Source organism: Brassica rapa, chromosome A07, assembly GCF_000309985.2.
Source record: "Brassica rapa cultivar Chiifu-401-42 chromosome A07, CAAS_Brap_v3.01, whole genome shotgun sequence".
Taxonomy (NCBI): Eukaryota; Viridiplantae; Streptophyta; class Magnoliopsida; order Brassicales; family Brassicaceae; genus Brassica; species Brassica rapa.
Window position 1 is genome coordinate 8,558,377 of NC_024801.2, and position 22,343 is coordinate 8,580,719.

General features: G+C 34.7%; 1 protein-coding gene and 1 long non-coding RNA gene across 2 annotated transcripts; one reads left to right on the top strand and one right to left on the bottom strand.

The window, feature by feature from the left end:
• The first annotated feature begins 8,427 nt into the window (after positions 1–8,427).
• LOC103828625 (protein CbxX, chromosomal) lies at positions 8,428–10,775 on the top strand. The gene is made up of 7 exons (XM_009104253.3): positions 8,428–8,733; positions 8,807–8,917; positions 9,014–9,112; positions 9,202–9,312; positions 9,395–9,698; positions 9,780–9,919; positions 9,999–10,775. Exons 1-7 carry the CDS (start codon positions 8,587–8,589, stop codon positions 10,533–10,535), a joined length of 1,449 nt encoding a protein of 482 aa, XP_009102501.1. The 5' UTR covers positions 8,428–8,586; the 3' UTR covers positions 10,536–10,775.
• LOC117126478 lies at positions 10,594–22,193 on the bottom strand. Its single transcript, XR_004449069.1, has 2 exons — positions 17,488–22,193; positions 10,594–17,387 (listed from the first exon to the last, which is right to left on the bottom strand). It is a non-coding gene; the product is annotated as an uncharacterized LOC117126478 (long non-coding RNA).
• Positions 22,194–22,343: the final 150 nt, after the last annotated feature.

Below are 22,343 nucleotides of genomic sequence, written 5' to 3' on the forward strand. Positions count from 1 at the left end.
AAGAAACGAAGAAAAAGAAATATGAGACCCATTTTGTTTTGTCTCTTAACTAAGAAAATATATATTCTATTATATTTCTTAGATTTAGTTAGTGTAGTAGACATCTGATTAGTTAGATTTTAATAGAAAGTAGGTTTTAGTTAAAGAAAACTACTTTAGTAGTGAGAATTGCCTTATTATGTTAATAAAAACTTAAAACTGCATTTGAATGTAATATTTTTTATTTATTTTAAACACTTCAAAAGTTAAACTTACAAAGTAAAAACAAAGTCATTCCCTAAACAACTTTAGGGTGTTATTGGAAATAGAATTTATGTGGAGTTTGAGCACTTTTAAAGTTAAAAGGTTTTTTGAAGAGTTAAGTAGTTTTGATGAATTATTACCAAATGTGATGTATAAATTGTCATTGCTTATTATTGATTATCATATTTTTCAAATATTTTTTTCCAAACTTATCTTTCTGTAAAAATAACTTCTTATAAAATTTCTTCCATGAAATATAATTATTTGATATTAAAATAATTTTTAATTATATTTTAACGTTTTGATTCGCCTTGTTTGATTTTTTCTTAGAGTTTTCTAAGATCAACCTATGAATTTTCTCATGTTTCTATGTTATTTTCTCTTTAATAATTTTGTTATCTTCAATTTCTTTTTAAAATTTTCTTCACTAAAAATATAATATAATTTTTTTTGTGTTTGTATATTTGTGTTCTTGTTACATAGATTTTAAGAATTTTAAGAGTATAGATGATATTTATTTTAAAATTGAATGATACGAGTAAAACTAGAGAGAAATTATACCCAATACAAGAGAATTTTATAGAATTACAAAATTAATAAAAATTAAACTTTTGAATAACAAAGAATTTTGCATAGAATTTAAATGTAAATAAACAATAACAAAATATTTAATAAGAAACAATAAACCAATAACAATGAAATCTCCAAATTTTATAATTCCTTCAAAATTTAACTACCAATACCCCCTGCTGTAAACTTTTATTGTATCCTAATTTCATGTCCCTCCAATCAATGAACGTAAGACGATTATGCTAATGAACAAATATATATTGTGATTGAATCAATAGTGCATAGTCTCATATTGTTTAAATTATTCATAATTAAACGTATGTAAAATATTAACAACAATAAAATGTAACTTTTTTTCTATTAGACTGTAAGTAAATCTTGTAAAGAGGGAGATGGAGTTTGCATTGGTGTTTAGGGAGTGCCAGGTGGTGTCTTGGGTTGTGCTTTTGTGTGAAGGGGATAAGTTGTGTGTGTAAACGAGAGGACGAGACTCACGAAAGGGATGGGTAAGATTAGATAAGAAACATGATCTTAGATTGCAAAGTCACAGGAATATTTATTTACAAGCAGAAAAACAAGTTAGTTTTTTATTATTCAACAATCAACTAACATTTGAGTTGTGTGAAAAAATCTTTTAAAACGTGTGAGTGGGGCTACGGGATAGTATAGGAAAGTAGGGTGTCACATGGGCACACTATGATTGATTATTTGGTATAACAATTATGCACATGATTAGTGGCATTACATTCGCTGGTCTCACCTTCTAATATTCTTTTACTTTTACTCTTTCTTTTCCTTTAAATTAAAGCTGTCAAGTGTCCACACCCAAGAAAAAACAAAGAAGCTTAAATCTGCATCCTAATTCGACATTGGTTCCATCGCCCCCGTTTTATTCACCTTGAATAGCTTCGGTGTAGTCAATACTGGCTCTTTTGATCTTTTTTTTTTTTGTAAACTAGCTCTTTTGATCTTTCATCTTTCCAAACTGGTTCTATTTGTATAAAGAACGTTATTTCGATTTGGGAGTCCATTCCATCATAAACATAAATGTATATTAATATTAAAGTATGTTTGGAAGATAAAATATGCACCCACATTTTGTGGTGATATCAAGAAAGGATTTACATTATAGATATTATTTCCACAGAAACTAATATGACAGGCGTGTTTTCTTTTCAGTGAATATGGATGTCAAATATCTCGCTAAGGACAAACGTTAATTACATTATGGATTTCATGAAAAATATGTGAACAAAGTTTTGTGACCATGCCCTTTTGCTAGATTGGATTAGGCAATCTCACCATTAGAAATAACTGCGTGATTAGAGTCTTCTCATTGTCTATTTTCCTATAACATTGTCACATATTTTAGCGTTGGAATTAGATGAATTTATTCAGACGTTCTTTATATTGTACTTTTTATATTTTTCTTTTGTATCACATGTTTCAAATGTTTGTACCGATGCCTTATAAAGTTCGAGCATGCGGTGATTTATTCTCGTTTGTCGACACTATAATTCTTAGTGGGTTAGCTCGTGAAGCCAAAATCTCTTTGAGTAGTTATGATAGTTTACAAAATATATGTATATATATATATATATATATATATGTCGTTTATTTTTTCCTTGAAGAACATGATTTTGTCCAAATTTCTGGTTTAAAGTTGGTTTCTTGAAATTGAAGATACATATTGTAAATGTAAATTTTATTTACTACATAAACTAGAACACACAATAATACATGAGAATGTATTCCAAGAAATACATATAGATTAACTTTTTTCAAATGCATTTACATGTTTGACTTAAAACAATTTTTCAACAAGCTATACACAAAATTTGACTCGTTGATCTAGTCTCTCTTATGCAAATGCTCATGCAAAGCCTGCTGTCTGCGTTTTTAACCCCTAAGTGTTTTATCTCACCTTACAAGAATTCACAAAACTCTCCCAACTAGAAACTCTGTTTGTGTAACCGCACATATAATGCTAAAACGTATTTTATATTTAGAAGCAATCCTAAAGTTAATGATCAACAAATCTAAATCTATTTTTTTCTGTTCTTCACCAGATAAGTCAATCTCTCTTTTTGTGAAAAATAGATTATTCATTTTGTACAACTTTTCTCAAGCCGCTCCAAAATAAATCTTCCTTTTTATTGATCGCATTTTGATAACCACTCCATTCAGCTCTACATCATACATTTCCTTTTACGCAGTAGTTCATCATATTTCATGAATTACTTAAGCTATGCTCTCTGATTGTATATGCATTGTGACACAAACATATGACAATACCAGTTAAAAAAAATCAGATATATAATCCAAATATTAATGTTGGCTGTTGACTTCACTTGCGGATTTGGATACAGGATCATCCCATAAAAATCTAAATACGGTTTCAGATCAAATTATGTAACGGGTTTAAAACGCAAGCTTAACTTGAAAATCAGTAATCACTAGTTGAACTTTTTTTTTTAATGTTTTTAGATACTTTGATTTTAAGTTTTGATAACATAAAAGGGTTTGAAGTCTCTATCCTCTATCACCCCTGAAAATAAGTTAGCGGTTAAAAATTATTTTCGCGATTGTTCTGTAAGTTCACCTTCATTCCCGACTTGCTGGATGAAACAGAGTATAAGGAGTTCTTTGTAGAAGAACGACCATGGCAGGCAGTTACTAAAGATGTGATTTTCTAAAGTGTTCTGATGCAGTTTGTGATGTACTACAAGACGTGTGTCAAGACGTTGAGTTGTGAAAATGCTTACAAGGAAGTTTCCTTACATGGACTGCGTGTGTAAGTAGAACTTGGAAAATGAATACGAATATATTTTTAAAGACAAATAACGTTTTTCATTAAGCAAAAGAGTTTGTTTGGAGAAAAAGTGTTACTTGGAGATGAATAGGAATTTTCCCTATATGGAAATTGAAGTTCATTAAAATGCATTTATTAAACTTGGAGAGTGGCGTGATCCTGGATGAAAGGATCAAGTCCCTGAATATTCTCCAACAATTGTGATGATAAGCTGTAGAATTCTCTAGAGCTCTGAAGTGCTCAAGGCAGCTTTCCAAAGTGATAACTTTAAAACTGTAGGTAAACAAGTAGTGGATTGAATTGATATTTTTAAGAGTTGCAGAAATGACTCTCAGATTATCAGGTTTTGCTTGCAACGTAAGGATGAATCCGAAATACACTAGTCAAGCTTTGATCAAATAAGATTCAGAGAGAATTTTTATTAGAAAAGACTTGGATGATTTTATTGAGAGTTTTGACCAGAATATAAAGAAAAGAAGTCTATACATGCACAGTTTCTTGGAAACACAAGATAATTAATGTAAACAAAGACTAAAGTTCAAATTTAAATGATAGGCTTCTGAATCCTTCTTTATGGACGAAAATGGTGATAGAAATGAGTCTGGTTTCTTCAAGAGGCTATTATGTAAGGGTTATGTCCAAGCCTCATTAAAAATTTTGTTTGGAAAACCCAGTGGTACAAAACCAAACAAATGAAAAGAGTGCAAGTCACAACACTTCTCTTGATGAATGTCTAGGTGGCCTGAATCATAACCAGTGTGATTGGATCATCACACTTTAGACTGTCCTGGATAGTGTGTAGGAGTTGCTGAAGAGCTTCTTGAAATCTTGCTTGTCTGGACCTAGTCATTGGACCAAGTGGCACGTCTAGGTTCTTGTCATTTGTTTGCTCAGGTTCAAGCTGTTCCATCTCTTCAGTTCCATTGATTGCTAAGATCACATCATCCTCTCCCACTTGAGAAGGATTTGACCTCAGATCCGTTTCTTCTGCATAATTAGGAATTAAATCAGTAACATTAAATCTTGAACTCACACTATACTTACCTTGAAGAGCCAGTTGATAAGTGTTGTTGTTGATCTTCCTGATGACTTTGATAGGACCATCTAATCTAGGCATGAGTTTAGATTTTCTTTCATTAGAAAATCTGTCCTAGCTTCCTCAGGTGTATCCAAACTAAGTCTCCTTCTTCAAAGATAATTTCCTTTCTTCCTTTGTTAGCTTGCTTGGCGTACAACTTGGTCTTGTTTTCTATATTATTCTGTGCCTTCTCAAGTATTTACTTAACAAGTTCAACTTTCTTTTGCCCATCCAAGCTAACTCTTTCACTTAAAGGCAAAGACATTAGATCCAAAGGTGACAAATGATTGAAACCATAGGCAATTTCAAATGAAGAGAACTTAGATGCAAAATGCGTAGCATGATTATAAGCAAATTCTACATGAGACAAACATTCTTTCCAAGTTCTAAGGTTATTTTTAATCAATACACACAACAAGGTAGACAATGTTCTATTGACAACTTCAGTTTGTCCATCAGACTGTGGATGACAAGTAGTAGAGAAACACAATTTAGTTCTTAGCTTAGACCATAAAGTTTTCCAAAAGAAGCTAAAAAACTTTGTTTCTCTATCAGAAACAATTGTCCTAGGCATCCCATGAAGTCTAACAATTTCCTTAAAAAACAAATTAGCAACATTCACAGCATCATCAGTATTACGGCAAGGAATAAAATGAGCCATTATAGAAAACCTATCAACAACTACAAACACATAATCTTTTCTATTTTTAGTTCTAGGTAATCCAACAACAAAATCCATTGAAATATCATGCCATGGATGCAAAGGAATGGGTAAAGGAGTATACAGACTGTAGTTTTGGATTTTGGACTTAGCATGTTTGCAAGTGACACATCGTTCACAAGTTTTCTCAACATCTCTCCTCATGTGTGGCCAATAGAAGTGTTTTTGCATGACTTTCATTGTTTTAGCCACACCAAAATATCCCATAAGTCCACCTGCGTCAGCTTCTTTGACAAATAATTCTCTCAAAGAAGAGTTAGGTACACAAAGTCTATTTTCAAAGAAGAGAAAACCATCATCCTGAAAATACTTGCACATCCAAACTTCTCACAAGAAGCATATATTTCTTTAAAATCAGAATCAGTGGCATATAGATTCTTGATTTGCTCAAATCCAAGTAATTTAGTTTCAAGAGTGGTCAAGAGGACATACCTTCGAGATATTGCATCAACAACAATGTTTTCCTTACCTTTCTTGTACTTGATCATATAAGGAAAAGTTTCAATGAATTCAATCCATTTGGCATGTCTCTTGTTCAGTTTATGTTGTCCCTTTAGAAGTTTCAGAGACTCATGATCAGTGTAGATGACGAACTCTTTGGGCCAGAGATATTGTTGACATGTTTACAATGCTCTTACAAGCGCATATAGTTCTTTGTCATACGTTGGATATTTCAGAGTAGCCCCTCCAAGCTTTTCACTAAAGAAAGCTATAGGTTTCTTCTCTTGCATAAGCACAACACCTACACCAACACCAGATATATCACATTCTATTTCAAATGTTTTGAAAAGTCAGGAAGAGAAAGAACTGGTGAATTGGTGAGTTTCTCTTTCAAGACTTGGAATGCTTCTTCATGTGTTTGTTCCCACTTGAACCCAACGTTTTTCTTGATTACTTCAGTTAGTGGTGCCGCCAAAGTACTAAAAGCCTTGACAAATCTTTTGTAGAAACCGGCTAGACCATGAAAGCTTCTCACTTCACCAACAGTCTTTGGACTTGGCCATTCTTTGATAACTTTGATCTTTTCTTCATCAACCTGGATTCCATCTGTACTCACAACAAAACCTAAAAAGACAAGGTTATATGTTCCAAAAGTACATTTCTTTAAGTTAGTAAATAAGGATTCCTCTAAGCACTTCTAGAACCTTCCTAAGAATATGATTCATTAGCCTCATGAAAGTACTAGGTGCATTAGTCAGCCCAAATGGCATCACTAACCATTCATATAGCCCTTGTTTTGTTTTAAATGCAGTTTTCTATTCATCATCCTCTTTCATTCAAATCTGGTGATATCCACTTTTCAAATCAACCTTAGAAAAGATGCTAGAACCATGCAACTCATCAATCATATCATCTAATCTAGGAAGAGGGTGTCGATACTTTACAATGATATTGTTGATGGCTCTGCAGTCAACACACATTCTCTAACTCCCATCTTTCTTTGGCACAAGCAAGACTGGAACTGCACAAGGGCTCATGCTCTCACGAATATGACCTTTCTCCATAAGTTCAGTGACTTGTTGTTATACTTCCTTGGTCTCCAAAGAGTTGGTTATGTATGCTGGCTTGTTTGGAAGTGAAGCTCCTGAGATAAAATCGATTTGATGTTCTATTCCTCGCAACCCTTGCGGAGCTTCTTCTGGAAAAACATCTTTGAACTTCTGCAAAAGCAACTGTATTTGGCTAGGAAGATCTTGCACTTGCTTTGTTATGTTCAAACATTCTTTAAAAACAAACAAGAAGTAAGGTAAAGAACTTCCCTTTGGTTAAAGCAACAAATTGTCTGGCTGTTTAGCTTTTGATTCTGATGAAGTTTTATTTTTCTTCAAGGCTTTTACGGTCACTTTTGCTATAATATATTTTTATTTTAATGTAAGAATCAATTCAAAAGAAAAAACATAATTCGATAAGATCATTCGTTACTTGGGAAAATTATTCTTTTAGGCAAAAAAATGGTAACTATGTCCCATTAGACTAATTTCTATTTTGTACCATTTTTGCCTCTAATGTCCTTTTGTATTTTCGAAAATAAATTAAATAAATAGTTTTACAAACATAAAAAATTGGAGAAATAGTAACAACTGATGAAATATCTATATGAACTTAGTGGTATTTTTGCAGTTCTAAAAAACTTCAAATCATAATTTCAGATTTTATTCTACATAAAGTAGAATTGGCATTCTACGAAGTAGAAAATGAAATCCACTTTTTTTCATTGAATCTACTATGTTTAGAATATGTGATCCACATAACTAATAGTACTCTAAAAATATTTAGAATACACATTTCACGCTTAACCTCCGCCTCTAAAATCTGTAGAAATAATCAGTTCCGAAAAATATGGAAAGAAAATATTTGAAAATATCCAGTTTCCATATATGAAATATTTGATTTTTCAGAAAAAAATATGGGAAGAAAATAATCGTTTTTTTATTTTAGGATTTTTAATGTTTTCTTTTATTATAATTACTTTAATTATTTATTATATTTTATTATTTAACAAATTGCAATTTTGAATTTATAATTGAAATTAAAGACATTATTTCCATTTTAAAAATAATTAGCCTAATGGAACCTAAATTATATGAGATATAATTACCATATTTTTGCCTAAAAAAACAATTTTCCCATAATACTTTTTACTACAAGGGAATTCCTTACAAACGGGAAAAGTGTTCTTATTCATGTCAGTGATAGATCATTTATCAAAGATACAATAAATCATGGAATCTAGTTATTTATTTGGATTTGATGAGGGATTGCATTCATCAGGCAGAGCGTTAGGGATGTTGTGTTTTTGATCAAAAAGACCATTGGGCCTGAGCTGTTCTTATTGGCCCAAAAAGCAGATTACTTTTTAAAACTTTAATTAATAGGTAGAAGTAAATGATTGAAAATGATTACTAGTCTGATTAAGAAGCTTAGCTGTATTTAGTAAAGCGCCAGGAGGCAAGGGTAAAAAGGTAATTTAAAGAAGCAGAAAATGATAAAAAGGAAAGGAGACGAAGAAAGAAAGACCAGTTGGTGAAGAGGAAGACGCGGAGATACCTCTCCCTATAATCTATTTCTTGTACGCAAGAAACACTCTCCCGAAAGATCCTCCTCTTTTACTAAATCTCCTTTTGATAAAAAAGATTCAATTTTGAGCAAAACCCATCAACGATGAAGCGACAAGTCGGCGGAGGAGTACAGCGGGTGAGATCCGCAAGACCCACCACAATTCACGATTGCGCTCTCTCCGGCGATCTCATTGCCTTGCAGAAGCTTCTCAAAGACAACCCTTCTCTTCTCAACGAACGCAACCCCGTCGTAAGAATCGTGTTTCCGAATCTAAAGATCCCATTTTTGGGTTTAATTAATTTCATCTTTGGTATGTGTGCAGATGTACCACACGCCACTTCATGTCTCTGCTGGTAATGGCAATGTTGATATTGTCAAGTATCTCTTAGATTGGCCTGGATCCGATAAAGTTGAGTTGGAAGCCATGAACACTGTAAGCTGATTCTTCTCTTTCTTTTTTTCCTCCAGAGGTTTTGTTTTTTTTTTATTGATCTATAATTACTTCATGTGCTGCTTTCTCTCTATCAAGTATGGTGAGACCCCATTGCACATGGCAGCCAAGAACGGCTGCAATGAAGCTGCTAAGCTTCTCCTTGAGCGTGGTGCTTTTATCGAAGCCAAAGCCAGTGTAATTTCCTCTCTTGATTGATGGTTTTAAGATGCACACAAAGAAAGGACTAACTTGTACTGATTTGGTTCGGTTTGGTTTAAATGCAGAACGGTATGACACCATTGCACCTTGCGGTTTGGTATTCTATTACCTCCAAAGACATCTCAACTGTTAAGACACTGCTGGATAATAACGCTGATTGCAGCGCTAAAGATAATGTACACGTTGCTTCTTTTGTTTTTTTCATTAGTACAAGAATGATCTCATGTACTAAGCTGTGGGAATTTTGCATAATTCCAGGAAGGGATGACTCCTTTGGACCATTTACCACAAGGACAGGGCAGCGAGAAGTTGCGTGAATTGCTGCGCTGGTTTCTCCAAGAGCAGAGGAAAAGAAGCGCGCTAGAGTCGTGCGGTAAGACGAAGGCTAAGATGGAACTACTTGAGGAAGAGTTGTCCAATATCGTTGGACTAAGCGAGCTGAAGACACAACTGAGGAAATGGGCTAAAGGAATGCTTTTGGATGAGAGGCGTAGGGCTCTTGGGATGAACATTGGAACTCGGAGGCCTCCACATATGGCGTTTCTTGGAAACCCTGGGACTGGTGAGAGGAAGAGTTGTGTATTTGTGGTTCTTCTTCCTGGAAACAAACTGTTTTAGCTTGACACTGTTTTGTTTCTGACAGGTAAAACCATGGTTGCTCGAGTTCTAGGGAAGTTGCTTCACACGGTTGGAATCCTACCAACCGATAAGGTAACAGAAGTTCAGCGCACAGACTTGGTTGGTGAGTTTGTTGGTCATACAGGGCCAAAGACCAGGAGAAAGGTAACAAAACACTGTTCAAAACTAGAGTCACTTTGTGAGTTAGAATCTCAAAAAGATCTTTTCAATTCTCTCTGGACAGATCCAAGAAGCTGAGGGAGGAATCCTCTTTGTGGACGAAGCATACAGGTTGATCCCAATGCAAAAGGCAGACGACAAGGACTACGGTCTAGAAGCTCTGGAAGAAATAATGTCCGTCATGGACACGGGGAAGATCGTGGTGATATTCGCGGGATACAGCGAGCCAATGAAGCGTGTGATCGCATCTAACGAAGGGTTTTGCAGAAGAGTCACAAAGTTTTTCAACTTCAGCGACTTCAGTGCAAAGGAACTGGCGCAGATTCTGCACATCAAGATGAACAGCCAGGGAGAGGACACTCTGTTCTACGGTTTCAAGTTGCATGAGTCGTGCACTCTGCAGGAGATAGCTTCAGTGATTGAGAGAGAGACAACCGAGAAGAAGAGGAAGGAGATGAACGGAGGGTTGGTGGACACGTTGCTGGTTAACGCGAGGGAGAATCTTGATCTCCGACTTAGCTTTGATTGCGTTGACACTGAAGAGATTTGTACCATCAGGTTGGAGGATTTAGAGGCTGGTCTTCGTGTTTTCTCTCAGTGAGAAGATTACAGATTCAAAAACCTGTAATGGCCGAGTATTGGTTAGTGTACTGATTCAATTCTTTACATATCATATTCTTTATGTTTTGCAACTCTATAGATCTTACAGGAGGGAGAAGCTATGGTTTTCACCCATTCATTGTACTCTCCCTGATCGATCTATTTCTGTTGTGTTGCTACATATTTTCTCATTTTATTCTACTTCTATTTTGGGTAATTAATGATTTTAATTTTTATCATATTATCAGAAACATTTGGATTCCAGTCCAATATTTTACATGATTTATCATGAGTTTGATTCGTGAACCTTGTTTTATAGTTTCAAACCCAAACTTTCATAAGCTAGTAGATAGTAATAATTACTACTATAGAAGTTCATATTCATTATATATTTTTTAATTTCAAAATTAGCCAATAGTATTGTTTCTTTCTGCCACAAAAATCTTTGTCAAATCTCATCAGTGTAATACTATTGCACTCGATATCATCTCAAACCATCTACACATTCAGTATTCAAAACTTTAAAAAGATGTATTTCCTGCGGAAAACACAAGATGATCAAAGATTGTTTCCATCCATAGACCAATCAACACTCTCAACCTCTAACCTCTAATACCACTTGTAGATGTTTGAGCATTATCATCAGTTTTCGTACCACTCGTACATCGACGTGGCATGTGAAAGAAAAATATGTCAAGTTTGTAGAAGTGTAATCAAGGTCGTAGGTCTGCAACTACAGCCTTTTCATCCACATGTTTTTTCTAGTTTTGAGTCAACTTTATAGTTTCCTTTTCATCTTAGTAAAAAGATTGGTTTCTTTCTCATATTTTTCATTTCCCAATCTGTGAATCAAGCTTTTAGAAAAAAAACTCAGATTTAAAACTTGAGTTTTCAATGGTTCCTACTAAGATCCAAGAAAACTTTGATGAATTCTTACTACAATTCTCACGAAGATTCAAAAAATTTGGTGAAATCCATAAAAGATAAACTGAAGTTCGTAGATCCATGATAATGATGAGTCTATGGAGAAAACAAAATCTAGTAATATTTTTTTTTTATTTGTATAGATCTATGATGAGCCACATTAGAATTCAGTGACATATTTTACCATTGAACACTTCGATGATGACAAGTCGTGGCAGTTTTATTGCCTTTGATGACCGGCGTTCTTATCCCTATCAGTTTCAAATCATAATTTGCTTTCAATTGCTAATCATATTAATAGCGATGCTGCATTGCGGTCTTTTTCTTCAACCATAAATCATGCAGTGGTGTATCAGAAGTTTAAGAAAGGGCCGCTCTTCATAACATATATGTTAGTTGGTAATTTTAGTTAACATATATTATTTATATTTTAGTGGATTTTTTATTTTATATTGGTATTCAGACTACATATTTTATTAGTCGTTAAAAACTGGTTGCAGTTAATTGATAAATTGTCGATAAGATTTTATAGAGTAACTGTCATTAGCTGATACAAGATTTGTGAGTTGGTACATTGTTTGGAGCATATAACAACCTATATATCAACTAACGACAACTCTTTTATACTCCCTCCGTTTTTTTATATAAGTCGTTTTATAGCTATGCACGTAGATTAAGAAAACCATTAATTTCTTATATTTTCTAAACAAAAACATCATTAATTATTTACCTAACCACAATTCAACCAATAGAAAAATAAAAGATATATTACCATTGGTCATACAACATTAATTACTAATAAATTTTACATAGAAAACCGAAAACGACATATAATTTGAAACAAAAAAATTTCTCTACAACGACTTATATTAAAAAACGGAGGGAGTAACATTTTTGTGTCAAAGAATAAGTATTCACTGTTATGTTTGTTTTATTCTTTTAGCATACTACATTTATTGGACATAAATTCTCAATCATTTTCATGGCCAGCGAACTTTATATTATTGTTTCAGTGTCGGTTGTATGAACTACCAAACCATGTATAAGGTAATAAATCACGAATCAGGTAACAAACCATTTAACAATTAAACAAATCATGGATCAGCTAACTATAACTATTTTGTAACATCTTACCATTATTTTATCAATTAGATGTAATCTTATTTATAATATTTAACAAAACATGTATTTCACAACAAATGTAAAGTGTTTAAAGAATCAATTAAATACAAGATAGTACATTCTTTTTTTATATCAAACCATGTATTAGATACACAAGTCATGTATTATGTAACAAATCATGTATCATCTACCAAATCATGTATCAGGTAACAATAACTAATTTGTAACATCTTCCTAAATATTATTCAATACAATATATCAGCTAACAAAGCATGTGTCAAACAAGAATAAACTAATAGACAATGTTATTGAGTAAAAAAAAAAAAAAATGAAGACCTCATGAACGCATGGGTAATTTTCGTGAACTCGTTCGAGACAGCGAGTCATTAAATCAAGTAAAAAAAATATTTTCAGTTTACCATATTTCTCAGACGTCAAAGTCTTCTTCTTAGCCGTTCTCGTTTCACAGCACCAAAACTTATGTTATGACACCGTCATGTATAAGATAATAAGCCATGTATCATGTAACAAATAACATATCAGCTATCAAATAAGGAACTAAAACATGTATCAGTTAACAAACTATGTATTTTCTAACGACAACTATTTACACCGTGGAATACACTAAACATCTCATGCTTTTATCACATCAATAATATATGGTAAACAACTACTATGTAAACAAGCTAGTGCAGTTAATAAACATGTAGTGGAATATATCTAACAACCACTACTATGTAAACAAGCTAGTGCAGTTAATAAACATGTATCTATTAGCAACAACTGTAATGTATCCTATTTTTAAACATATTTAGTAGGAGCTAACAAACTTGTATCATCTAACATTTATTTTGTAGCAGCTAACCAAACATATATCCCGGTCGGAGATTTCCTGACAATAACCACCACAATGGAGGATCTGAAATGCCTTCTCCATGGTTTAAGAACTCGTTTGAGACAATATACACATTATGAAAATATATACTTGTCCCGGACGATTTCCTGACCATAACCTCGTCGTGGAATCCCTAGTTATGGTGGTAATATAAGTGCTCAGATCTGGAACTCTTGCCTTTCCCACCGATACTATCACTTTCAATGGAATTTTCTTTATATTCTGCAGATTGAGGAGCTCGTCATTGCGGTGGTGTTGGAATTGTTATGCGACGCGTTTTGCCAATGAGCGAGATAGTAAAATTTTCCGGTGATTTGTATAAAAAAAATAGAACTAAAAATTGATGTTTTCACGGTACTTGAGGATAAACACAAAAGGAACCTTGTGATATTTTGATAGAGAATATAGCTTTGGACAAGAATATATTTCATAAAAAATATTTAATTGTAGAACACAAAGAATTGAAAAAAGAGAAAGAGCTTGGATAACGGGCCTTGCTTCTACGAACATTAAACGTATGCAGGATATCAGAGAGCCTGACACAGCTAGAGACATGCAGGGGAGGTTGGAGTAGAGGCAAAAATGGCATATAAAATTGTATTTGAGAGTAGATGGTATTTTCCTAATTATGGTGGTGCGTGGAGATATACACGCCAATTATCTCATCTTCTTTTCTCTTCTAAGCGGTCATTTACTAACTTTCATATTGACAATAAAATATATTCCTTGTTTCCCTCAACAGGGAGCCTTATTATTGCATCCAAAAAGAAATTACGTCTGGTATACATACATCCAAACACATAGTTAAAATAGCCCGACCATAGACATTTTCTTCTTTCTGTTTATTTTTTCTTTCTATAATTGTGTCCTGCAAAACCATATCAAACTATTTGCAAATCATGTTCAAAAACTTGTATTGAATGCACATTTAGTGTTGTACAAGATCAATCTCACTCTTGAAATTGGGAAGAATCAACTCAAAAAAGTCTTTGTGTGACTAGTGTTACACAGAAGTGCTGGGTGATCATTGTTCCATCCTTTGTTATCCATAGCAATTGGGGATCAAAAAGCACCAAATTATATTTTACAAGAAAATATTATCCTCTCTCCCCTCCCAAATTTGTGTACATATTCAATTTGTAAAATGTACATGAACATTAAAACAATTAATAAAGTAATCATATATATATATATATATTTATATATGTATTTGTAGAGAAGTGATGCAATAATTTGTCACCAATCTTGATAATATTGGCATTTTTTTAGAGAGAGAGAGAGAGATTGTATAATTATAATTCTATTCTAGACTTCGTAAATACATTAGAACTCGACAATGTTTTATCGTAACATTACATATTAGAGGGAAGAAGAGAGAGAGTGGAGAGACGGAGAACACAATAATATATTTCTATAATATTGCATATTATATTTTACCTTTTTAAAATATAAAAAACATAATAATATTATTTTTTGATAAAATATTAAATTAATCGGAAGAACTAAAGAATATGATCATTTACAAGATGTAGATGAAGAATCGGTAAAGAAAATCTAAAAAGAATATAAACGGACCAAAACTAACCCCAACCAAAACTGTAAAGTTTAACTATACAGAGCAAACCAATGCCTTCTGAGTCCTTCATACTTGTGAGTGCCATGATAAGCAAGATGTAAAGTTCACATGTGTTGATCCAGCTTGTACCATGCTTACGGTGTTTTGTTCCCTCCAAACTAAATACACTAGTACTTGAAAGGCTATGCGAAGCAAGATATAGTCTATTAGTGGAGTGGTAGTGTCATGTAAGATAGTGAAAGTGTCTATCACTAATGATACCCCAACACTTCGCAGCCAAACTGTAAAAATATAAAAACACCCAAAATAAAGATGCTCCTAAAATTCATTTTTCTCCCTACAAAAGAAACAGCACTGATCCATACCCCATTTCCTCATTCACTAGAAGAGATTTGAATTTCAACAGTTGGATCGTGTGTAATTTAGGTTTTAGTGAAGTTGGTCGTCACAATTCTCCAGTTGCGCTGTCTTAAGTGTTTGGTAAATCGGACAGTAAGATCTTCTCTGATAGAGCTGAAACTTGGCAGATGTGTTGTTGACTTGTCATATTGAATTTTTACAGTGGGATTAGTCTCTGGTTGCTGGAATCCTAGTGATCTTAGGTCGTTTCGTGGCTGCTTATTTTGAAGCTTTTGTGGTGCTCTCTTGTTGTTGTAGTATCTTGTGTTCGAGTTAGCTCTTTGTAGCTAGAGTCTATATTCTGTTCATATTGTTTAACAGTGAATACATGGTTGTACTTATACATATTTATATAGTGTATTTTTAGTGGACTATGATCCCGTAAGTTTTTCCTTCTCACATCGAGGAGATTTTCCTAAGTAAAAAGTGCTTGTCTCATTTAGTTATTGCTTATTGTATATCATGCTATTGTCGAAGTATTTTCCTCACAGGTTCATATAATGTCAGGGAACACCATTCCAATAATCCTCTGCTCATGTTTCTTTTTCCCAACAAAGTGGTATTAGAGCTTCTAGTTATAGAGCTTTAGGTTTGATAACTTCAAGTTATTGTTTGCTTGTGTGAATGATGAAAAATATGGGCAGGATGATACTCTCTACTGGTACTAACTATCATATATGGAAAGTAAAAATTGAGGATATGCTCTTCTCTTTGTTAAGGAATTTCATTCCGGTATTTCAGTAGAAGAAACATGATAATAAAATGGAAGATAAATGGAAGTTGCTGCATCTTCAAGTGTGCGGGCTGATAAAGAAGTGGGTAGATGATAGTTTATTGCATCATATTGAGACTTAGATTGATGCTCATTCCTTGTAATTGAAGCTGGAGTAGGAATACCGGAAATAAGAAGATGTAACTAATTAAGAAGGTAATTAAGATGAGGTATCATGAAGGAACTTGACGGATCACTTTAATGCATTTCAGGGATTGGTCAACAAACTTTATGATATGGGCATCAAGTTTGATGATGAGATTCACGGTATGTGGCTTCTTGGTACTTTACCAGATTCTTGGGAGATTTCACGATTTGTCTTTGTAACTCCACTCGGAAAGTGTTATTTCGATGGATTCAGTGAAGAACAATGTTCTTAATGATGAAGCAAGAATGCCGTCAAATGCTGGTTCTTCGCGTTCAGATGTCTTTGTTACTTAGACAAGGGAGATGAGATCATATAAAAAGCCCACGAGGAAAAGAACAGGAGCAAAAGCAAATCTAATAAATTTGGTAATATGGAGTGTTATTTCTGTTACAAGAAAATGCAAATGAAGAAAGATGCCTGGAAGTTGAAAAACAAGCACCAAAGTAATCAAGAAGAAAAGGTGGATCAGGTGCCGTCACTGATTTTCAGTTTCACCTTCTTCTTGAAAGTAATGCCATTAATGTGGTATACCAAGACACCAATTGGGTGGTTGATAGTGGAGCTACTCATGCTACATCACATTATAATTTGTTTTTTTTACCTATACTACGGATAATTATGGCTCCGTGGAGATGGGGAATTGATGTTTGGCTCAGGTTGTCGGCATTGGTGACATGTGCTTGGAGACTAGTCTTGGAACTAGGTTGGTGGTTAAGTATGTTAAGCATGTTACGGATATTCATATGAATCTGATATCGGTGGGAAGACTTGATGATGAGGGTTTCTACAGTTGTACGGTGGTGGTAATTGGAAGCTCTCTCGAGGCTCTTTGATTGTGGCTCGAGATGAAAAGTATTCATCCTTCTATTGGATGCATGCTCTCCAAAGATGCTATTAAGAAAGTGGAGAATGATGGTTTCATGGAGTTATGGCATAAGAGACTAGGTCTTTTGAGTGAGAAGGGAATGTTTGTGTTTTTTTAAGAATGAGGTGATTCCGTGAATCTTTGGTCTGCACCTGCAGAAGTGTTCGCATTTCTTTTGCGGAAAAACAACACATGGTATTTTTCAAGTCTTCTGCACCTTCTTGGAAACCTAAGGTATTGAATTTGGTACACTCAGATGTGTGTGGTCCAATAAAGACAAAAATAGTTTGGCGACGTATCATTTTTGGCTTTCATTGATGATCATTCAAGAAAATTGTTGTTATTTCCTACGAGGATGAATGATCAGGTGATGGGATATTACAAGCATTTTGTGGCACTGGTTGAGAGACAAACGGGGAAGAAGCTGAGGTGTAACCGCAATGATAATGGTGGAGAGTATTCTAGACCATTTGATGTTTATTGCAAAGAGCATGGAATAATGCATTAGTTCACACCACTTAAGACTCCACAGTTGAATGGGTTAGCTGAAAGGATGAACATCATGATTGTCGAGAGGATAAAATGTTTGATCTCACAGTCAGGTTTGTTGATGACTTTCTGGGGAGAAGCTTTGATCACAGTTGTTCATGTGCTGAATTTGTCACTGAGTGTTTTGTTTGTTAGATGGTGATATTTCATAGAGGGTTTGGACCAACAAGGATGTTTCTTACGGTCACTTGAGGGTCTTTGGGTGTAAGATGTTTTTTCATATTCCCAAGGATGAGATATTGAAGCTTGATATGAAGTCGCGATGGTGTGTGTTCATCGGTTATGGCCATGATGAATTCGGGTATATATTTTATGATCTCGTTGAAAAAATCTTATAAGGAGAAGAGATGTTGTGTTCATGGAAGATCAAACGATTAAGAACATTGACAAGTCTAGAAATTCAACTCTGGTTTATGAGAGTTTATTCGATCCAGAGGCTACTCCTTCTTCATCCGTCCACAGTGAGGGAAGGTTTAGGATAATACATCTAATGTATATGCTCCCGCACATGAAGATGGTAGTGGTGATCATGGTGACGATCATGGTGAGACACCAGTTATTTAGAACCAATCTATTGTTGTTAAAAGATCCAAGAGAGATCTCGACAAGGTATGATCCTAGTGAGTATGTGTTAATTATTGATGGGAGAGCCTGAAAGCTATTATGACACTTTGTAGGATTAACACAAGGATATGTGGTTTGGCCCATGGATGAGAAGATGAATTCTTTTGATGAGAATCATACATTGAGTTGGAAAATCGCCTAAGGGTACGAAGGCTATACTTAATACGTGGGTGTACATAATTAAGCATGAGGATACTATTTTCCACCTAGATACAAGGTTAGATTAGGTGTGAAAGGATTCATCAAAAAGAATGGGATTGATTATGAAAGAAAAGGATACCAGTTTGAAGATATCATTCGTTCATGTGTTAGGATTGGCAGTAAGCCTTGGTCTTAAGGTTGAGCAAATGGATGTGGAGATTGATTTCCTTCATAGTGATTAGGAGAAAGAGATCTACATGGAACAACCAGAAGGCTATGTGAAAAAGGGCAAAGAGGATTTGGTTTTCCTCTTGAAAAAAATCATTTATGGATTGAAACAAGAGTGGTACATGAAATTCCAGTCTGTTATTTGTGAAGGTGTTTGGTGACGAATATTTTATCATCTTGTTGATGTATGTCGATGATATTGTAACACCCTGACCGCCCTCAGCTAATGGGCCATCCACGCCCACTCTCTCGGCCCTTGGACCCCATTCCGTTCCAATGGTCGGTCCATAAATTTTACCAAAGGCTCAAAATCATTGTTTACTAACCCTGCAGTCACCACCCGACCTTTCTCCCTGCTTTGGCCTCACTCGCACGGTATCGCGAATCACTTCCCGCTAGGTCACCCATCCTTTCACTACTCCAGCCCAAATACACTTAACTCTGGAGTTCTAAACGGATGTGTGACGAAAAAGGTAAGTCAACTTTGGTGACATAGGTAGCCAAATCAATTCTTTTAGGCTTTTTCATATATCATAACTCGGGATGTTACAACTCACCCTCTATCAAAGAACGCAATATCCTCATTGCGCCCCACGACAGGTCTCAAGACGCTTCTCGGGTCAGAACCGATATGGCTAACCTAGCTCTGATACCACTTGTAACGCCCCGACCACCCTCACTAATGGGCCATCCACGCCCACTCTCTCGGCCCGTGGACCCATCATGTTCCAATGGTTGGTTCGTTAATTTTATCAAAGGCTCGAAATCATTGTTTACTAAACCTGCAATCACCACCCGACCTTTCCCATGCTTTGGCCTCACTCGCACGGTATCGCAAATCACTTCCGGATAGGTCACCCATCCTTTCACTACTCCAGCCAAGCACGCTTAACTCTGAAGTCCTAAACGGATGTGTGACGGAAAAGGTAAGTCAATTTTGGTGACATAGGTAGCTAAATCAATTCTTTTAAGTCTTTCCATATATGACAACTCCGGATGTTACAAAGTTGTTGATTGTGGGAAGGAACATGGACATAATTAAAGAGCTGGATAATCAGCTAAGTGAGTTTTTTGCTATGAAAGAGTATGGGTCTAGCGAAGCAGATTATTGGTATGAGAATTGTTCGAGATAAACGTGAGAAGCTGATTTACTTGTGTCAAGAGGAATACATTGAAAAAGTACTTAAACAGTTTTAGATAAACAAGTTTAAAGTGCTGAGTACTTCTCTCGCTCCACACATAAGACTGAACAGTCAACAGAGTTTGAAGACATATGCAGAAAAAAAAAGATATGGCAAAGGGTCCATTTGCTTCTACAGTGGGTTGTTAGATGTATGCCATGGTCAGTATACGACCGTATTTAGCCTACGCCATTGGGGTTATCAGCAGGTTTCTTTCCAATAGAGAAATAGAACATTGAAACATGTTTTGAGATGTTGATTCTAGCTAGTAAATCTACTTCGAGTTACTTAGTAATATTTGCGGGTGGAGTTGTGGCATAGAAATCAAGGTTGAAAAAATATGTTGCATTATCTAACACTGAAGGAGAGTTCATTGGTGCAGCTGAATCTTGTAAAGAGTTGTTGTGGATGAAGAACTTTTGTGAAATATCAGGTTCAAGCAGGAAAAGTATGTATTGTTTTATGATAGTCGAAGTGCCATTTGTCTAGGAAAGAATTTTACATTTTATTCACAATCGAAACACATTCGTAGGAGGTATCATTGGATACAAGATATGATTGCTTCTAAGGAAGCGGAACCTTGAGGTATGCCGAGAGATAGTTGGTATGGTTGTTTCCTCCACTAGTCAGAGAAGGAGTTTGATACTTTGATGGGAACCCCAATAGGTTTTGTTGGTGATAACAAAACTTTGAGATGGGCCATTGATATTAATCCATAAGATTAGTATCGTGCCTTGGGGGGTTTATTAAGACATTATATAAAGTATTTTAACCTAATTTTGTGTGGTTAGAAGACATAACACAAGAAAAGAAAGAAGAGACTGAAAAAGAATTTTAAGACCAAAGAGATAAAATAATGCAGAATTCGTCTGGGTTTGACAAGACACGGTTTGGAAGGTCAAACGGATCTTGATATGACTGATATATTGTGGGAAGCTTCTTCATTCAGTTTGTTAAAGGTTCACCGAAAAGATTTGGATTTCAACAGTTGAATCTTCTGTTATCTAGGTTTTAGTGAAGATGGTCGTTAATGTTCTTCAGTAGTGATGTGTTGGGTGTTTCGTAAATCCAATAGTGAGATCTTTTTCTATTGAACTGAAACTTGGCAGAGATGTTGTTGACTTGTTCATCTTATATTTATACAGTGGGATTAGTCTCTGGTTTCCGGAATCGTAGTGAACTTAGGTCATTTTGTGGCTGCATGTTTTGAAGCTTTTGTGGTGCTCTCTTGCCGTGGTAGTATCTTGTGTTGGACATAGCTCTTTGTAGTTAGAGTGTGTGTTCTGTTCAGGTTATTGAATAGAGAGAGAATATAGTCATACTCACACTCGGATTATTTAGTGGACTACGGTCTTTTAGGAATTTTATTCTTACAACCAGTAGCGGCCCTGACAGATGCATTAGAAGCATCTGCTTCCAGCCGTTGATAACATACTGAAGTTTCGGCCAATTTTTAAGATATAACAGTAGCTCAAATGGTTAAACTAACAGGCAAACTACCTAAAGATAGCAGGTTCAAAATGGCTAGGCAACATTTTTTTCTCTGGGCTTCCAGCCTTTAGTTTTGTAAAGTTTTTCAGGGCCAAGTCTGCTTATAACAAATATGTTTTTCTATATAAAAGTGTTTTTCTCATTTATTTATTGCTTATTCTTATTATATATTTTGCTGTCGTCGATATATTTTCTTTAAAGATTCACATAAGGTGAGGAAAACGTCATTTTATTTTCCCAACAAGATCGAAGACTGCAAGCCAGGTAATAAACAGCCAGGTGATAAACAAAAGAGGTTTTTTCTAAAATACTTATAGTCTCTTGTACACTGTTTAAATCTTCAATCTAATCAAAATCGTAGACAAATACACTATTTTATTGCTGCAACCACCAAGAAATCCTATATCCTAATGCAAAATCTACCAATTATTTTAATGCAATACATAGATTATGTAGATGGACGTGGGTCAAACGCTAACCACACGTTGGGTGCATTTTAAAAGTGTATATGGTTTCAATAGAACAAGTGAACAACAATCTCTAGCATCAAATCATGGTCCTTAATTCGCCAGATCGTAAATAAGAGACAGTGACACCCCCCTCGAATCGGCGAGAGACGGTTCGTTCCTTTTCATTTTCCAAATATTCCAATTTGATCCTTTCTTGTTTTGGTATATATTTCCATTTATTAATGAATCTGACGTATTTGGTTTGAATGAAATACTACTCTGATTACATAATCTATATTATTAAAGTTGAAGTACACATTGGGATTGTTTGGCAATATGAATAGTAGTTAAAAAATAGTATTGTTTGGAAACATGGATAACAGTAAATTAGAAAAAACAATAATGGGCTTATGCTATTAAAAAAAATTGAAAGTCCATTACACTA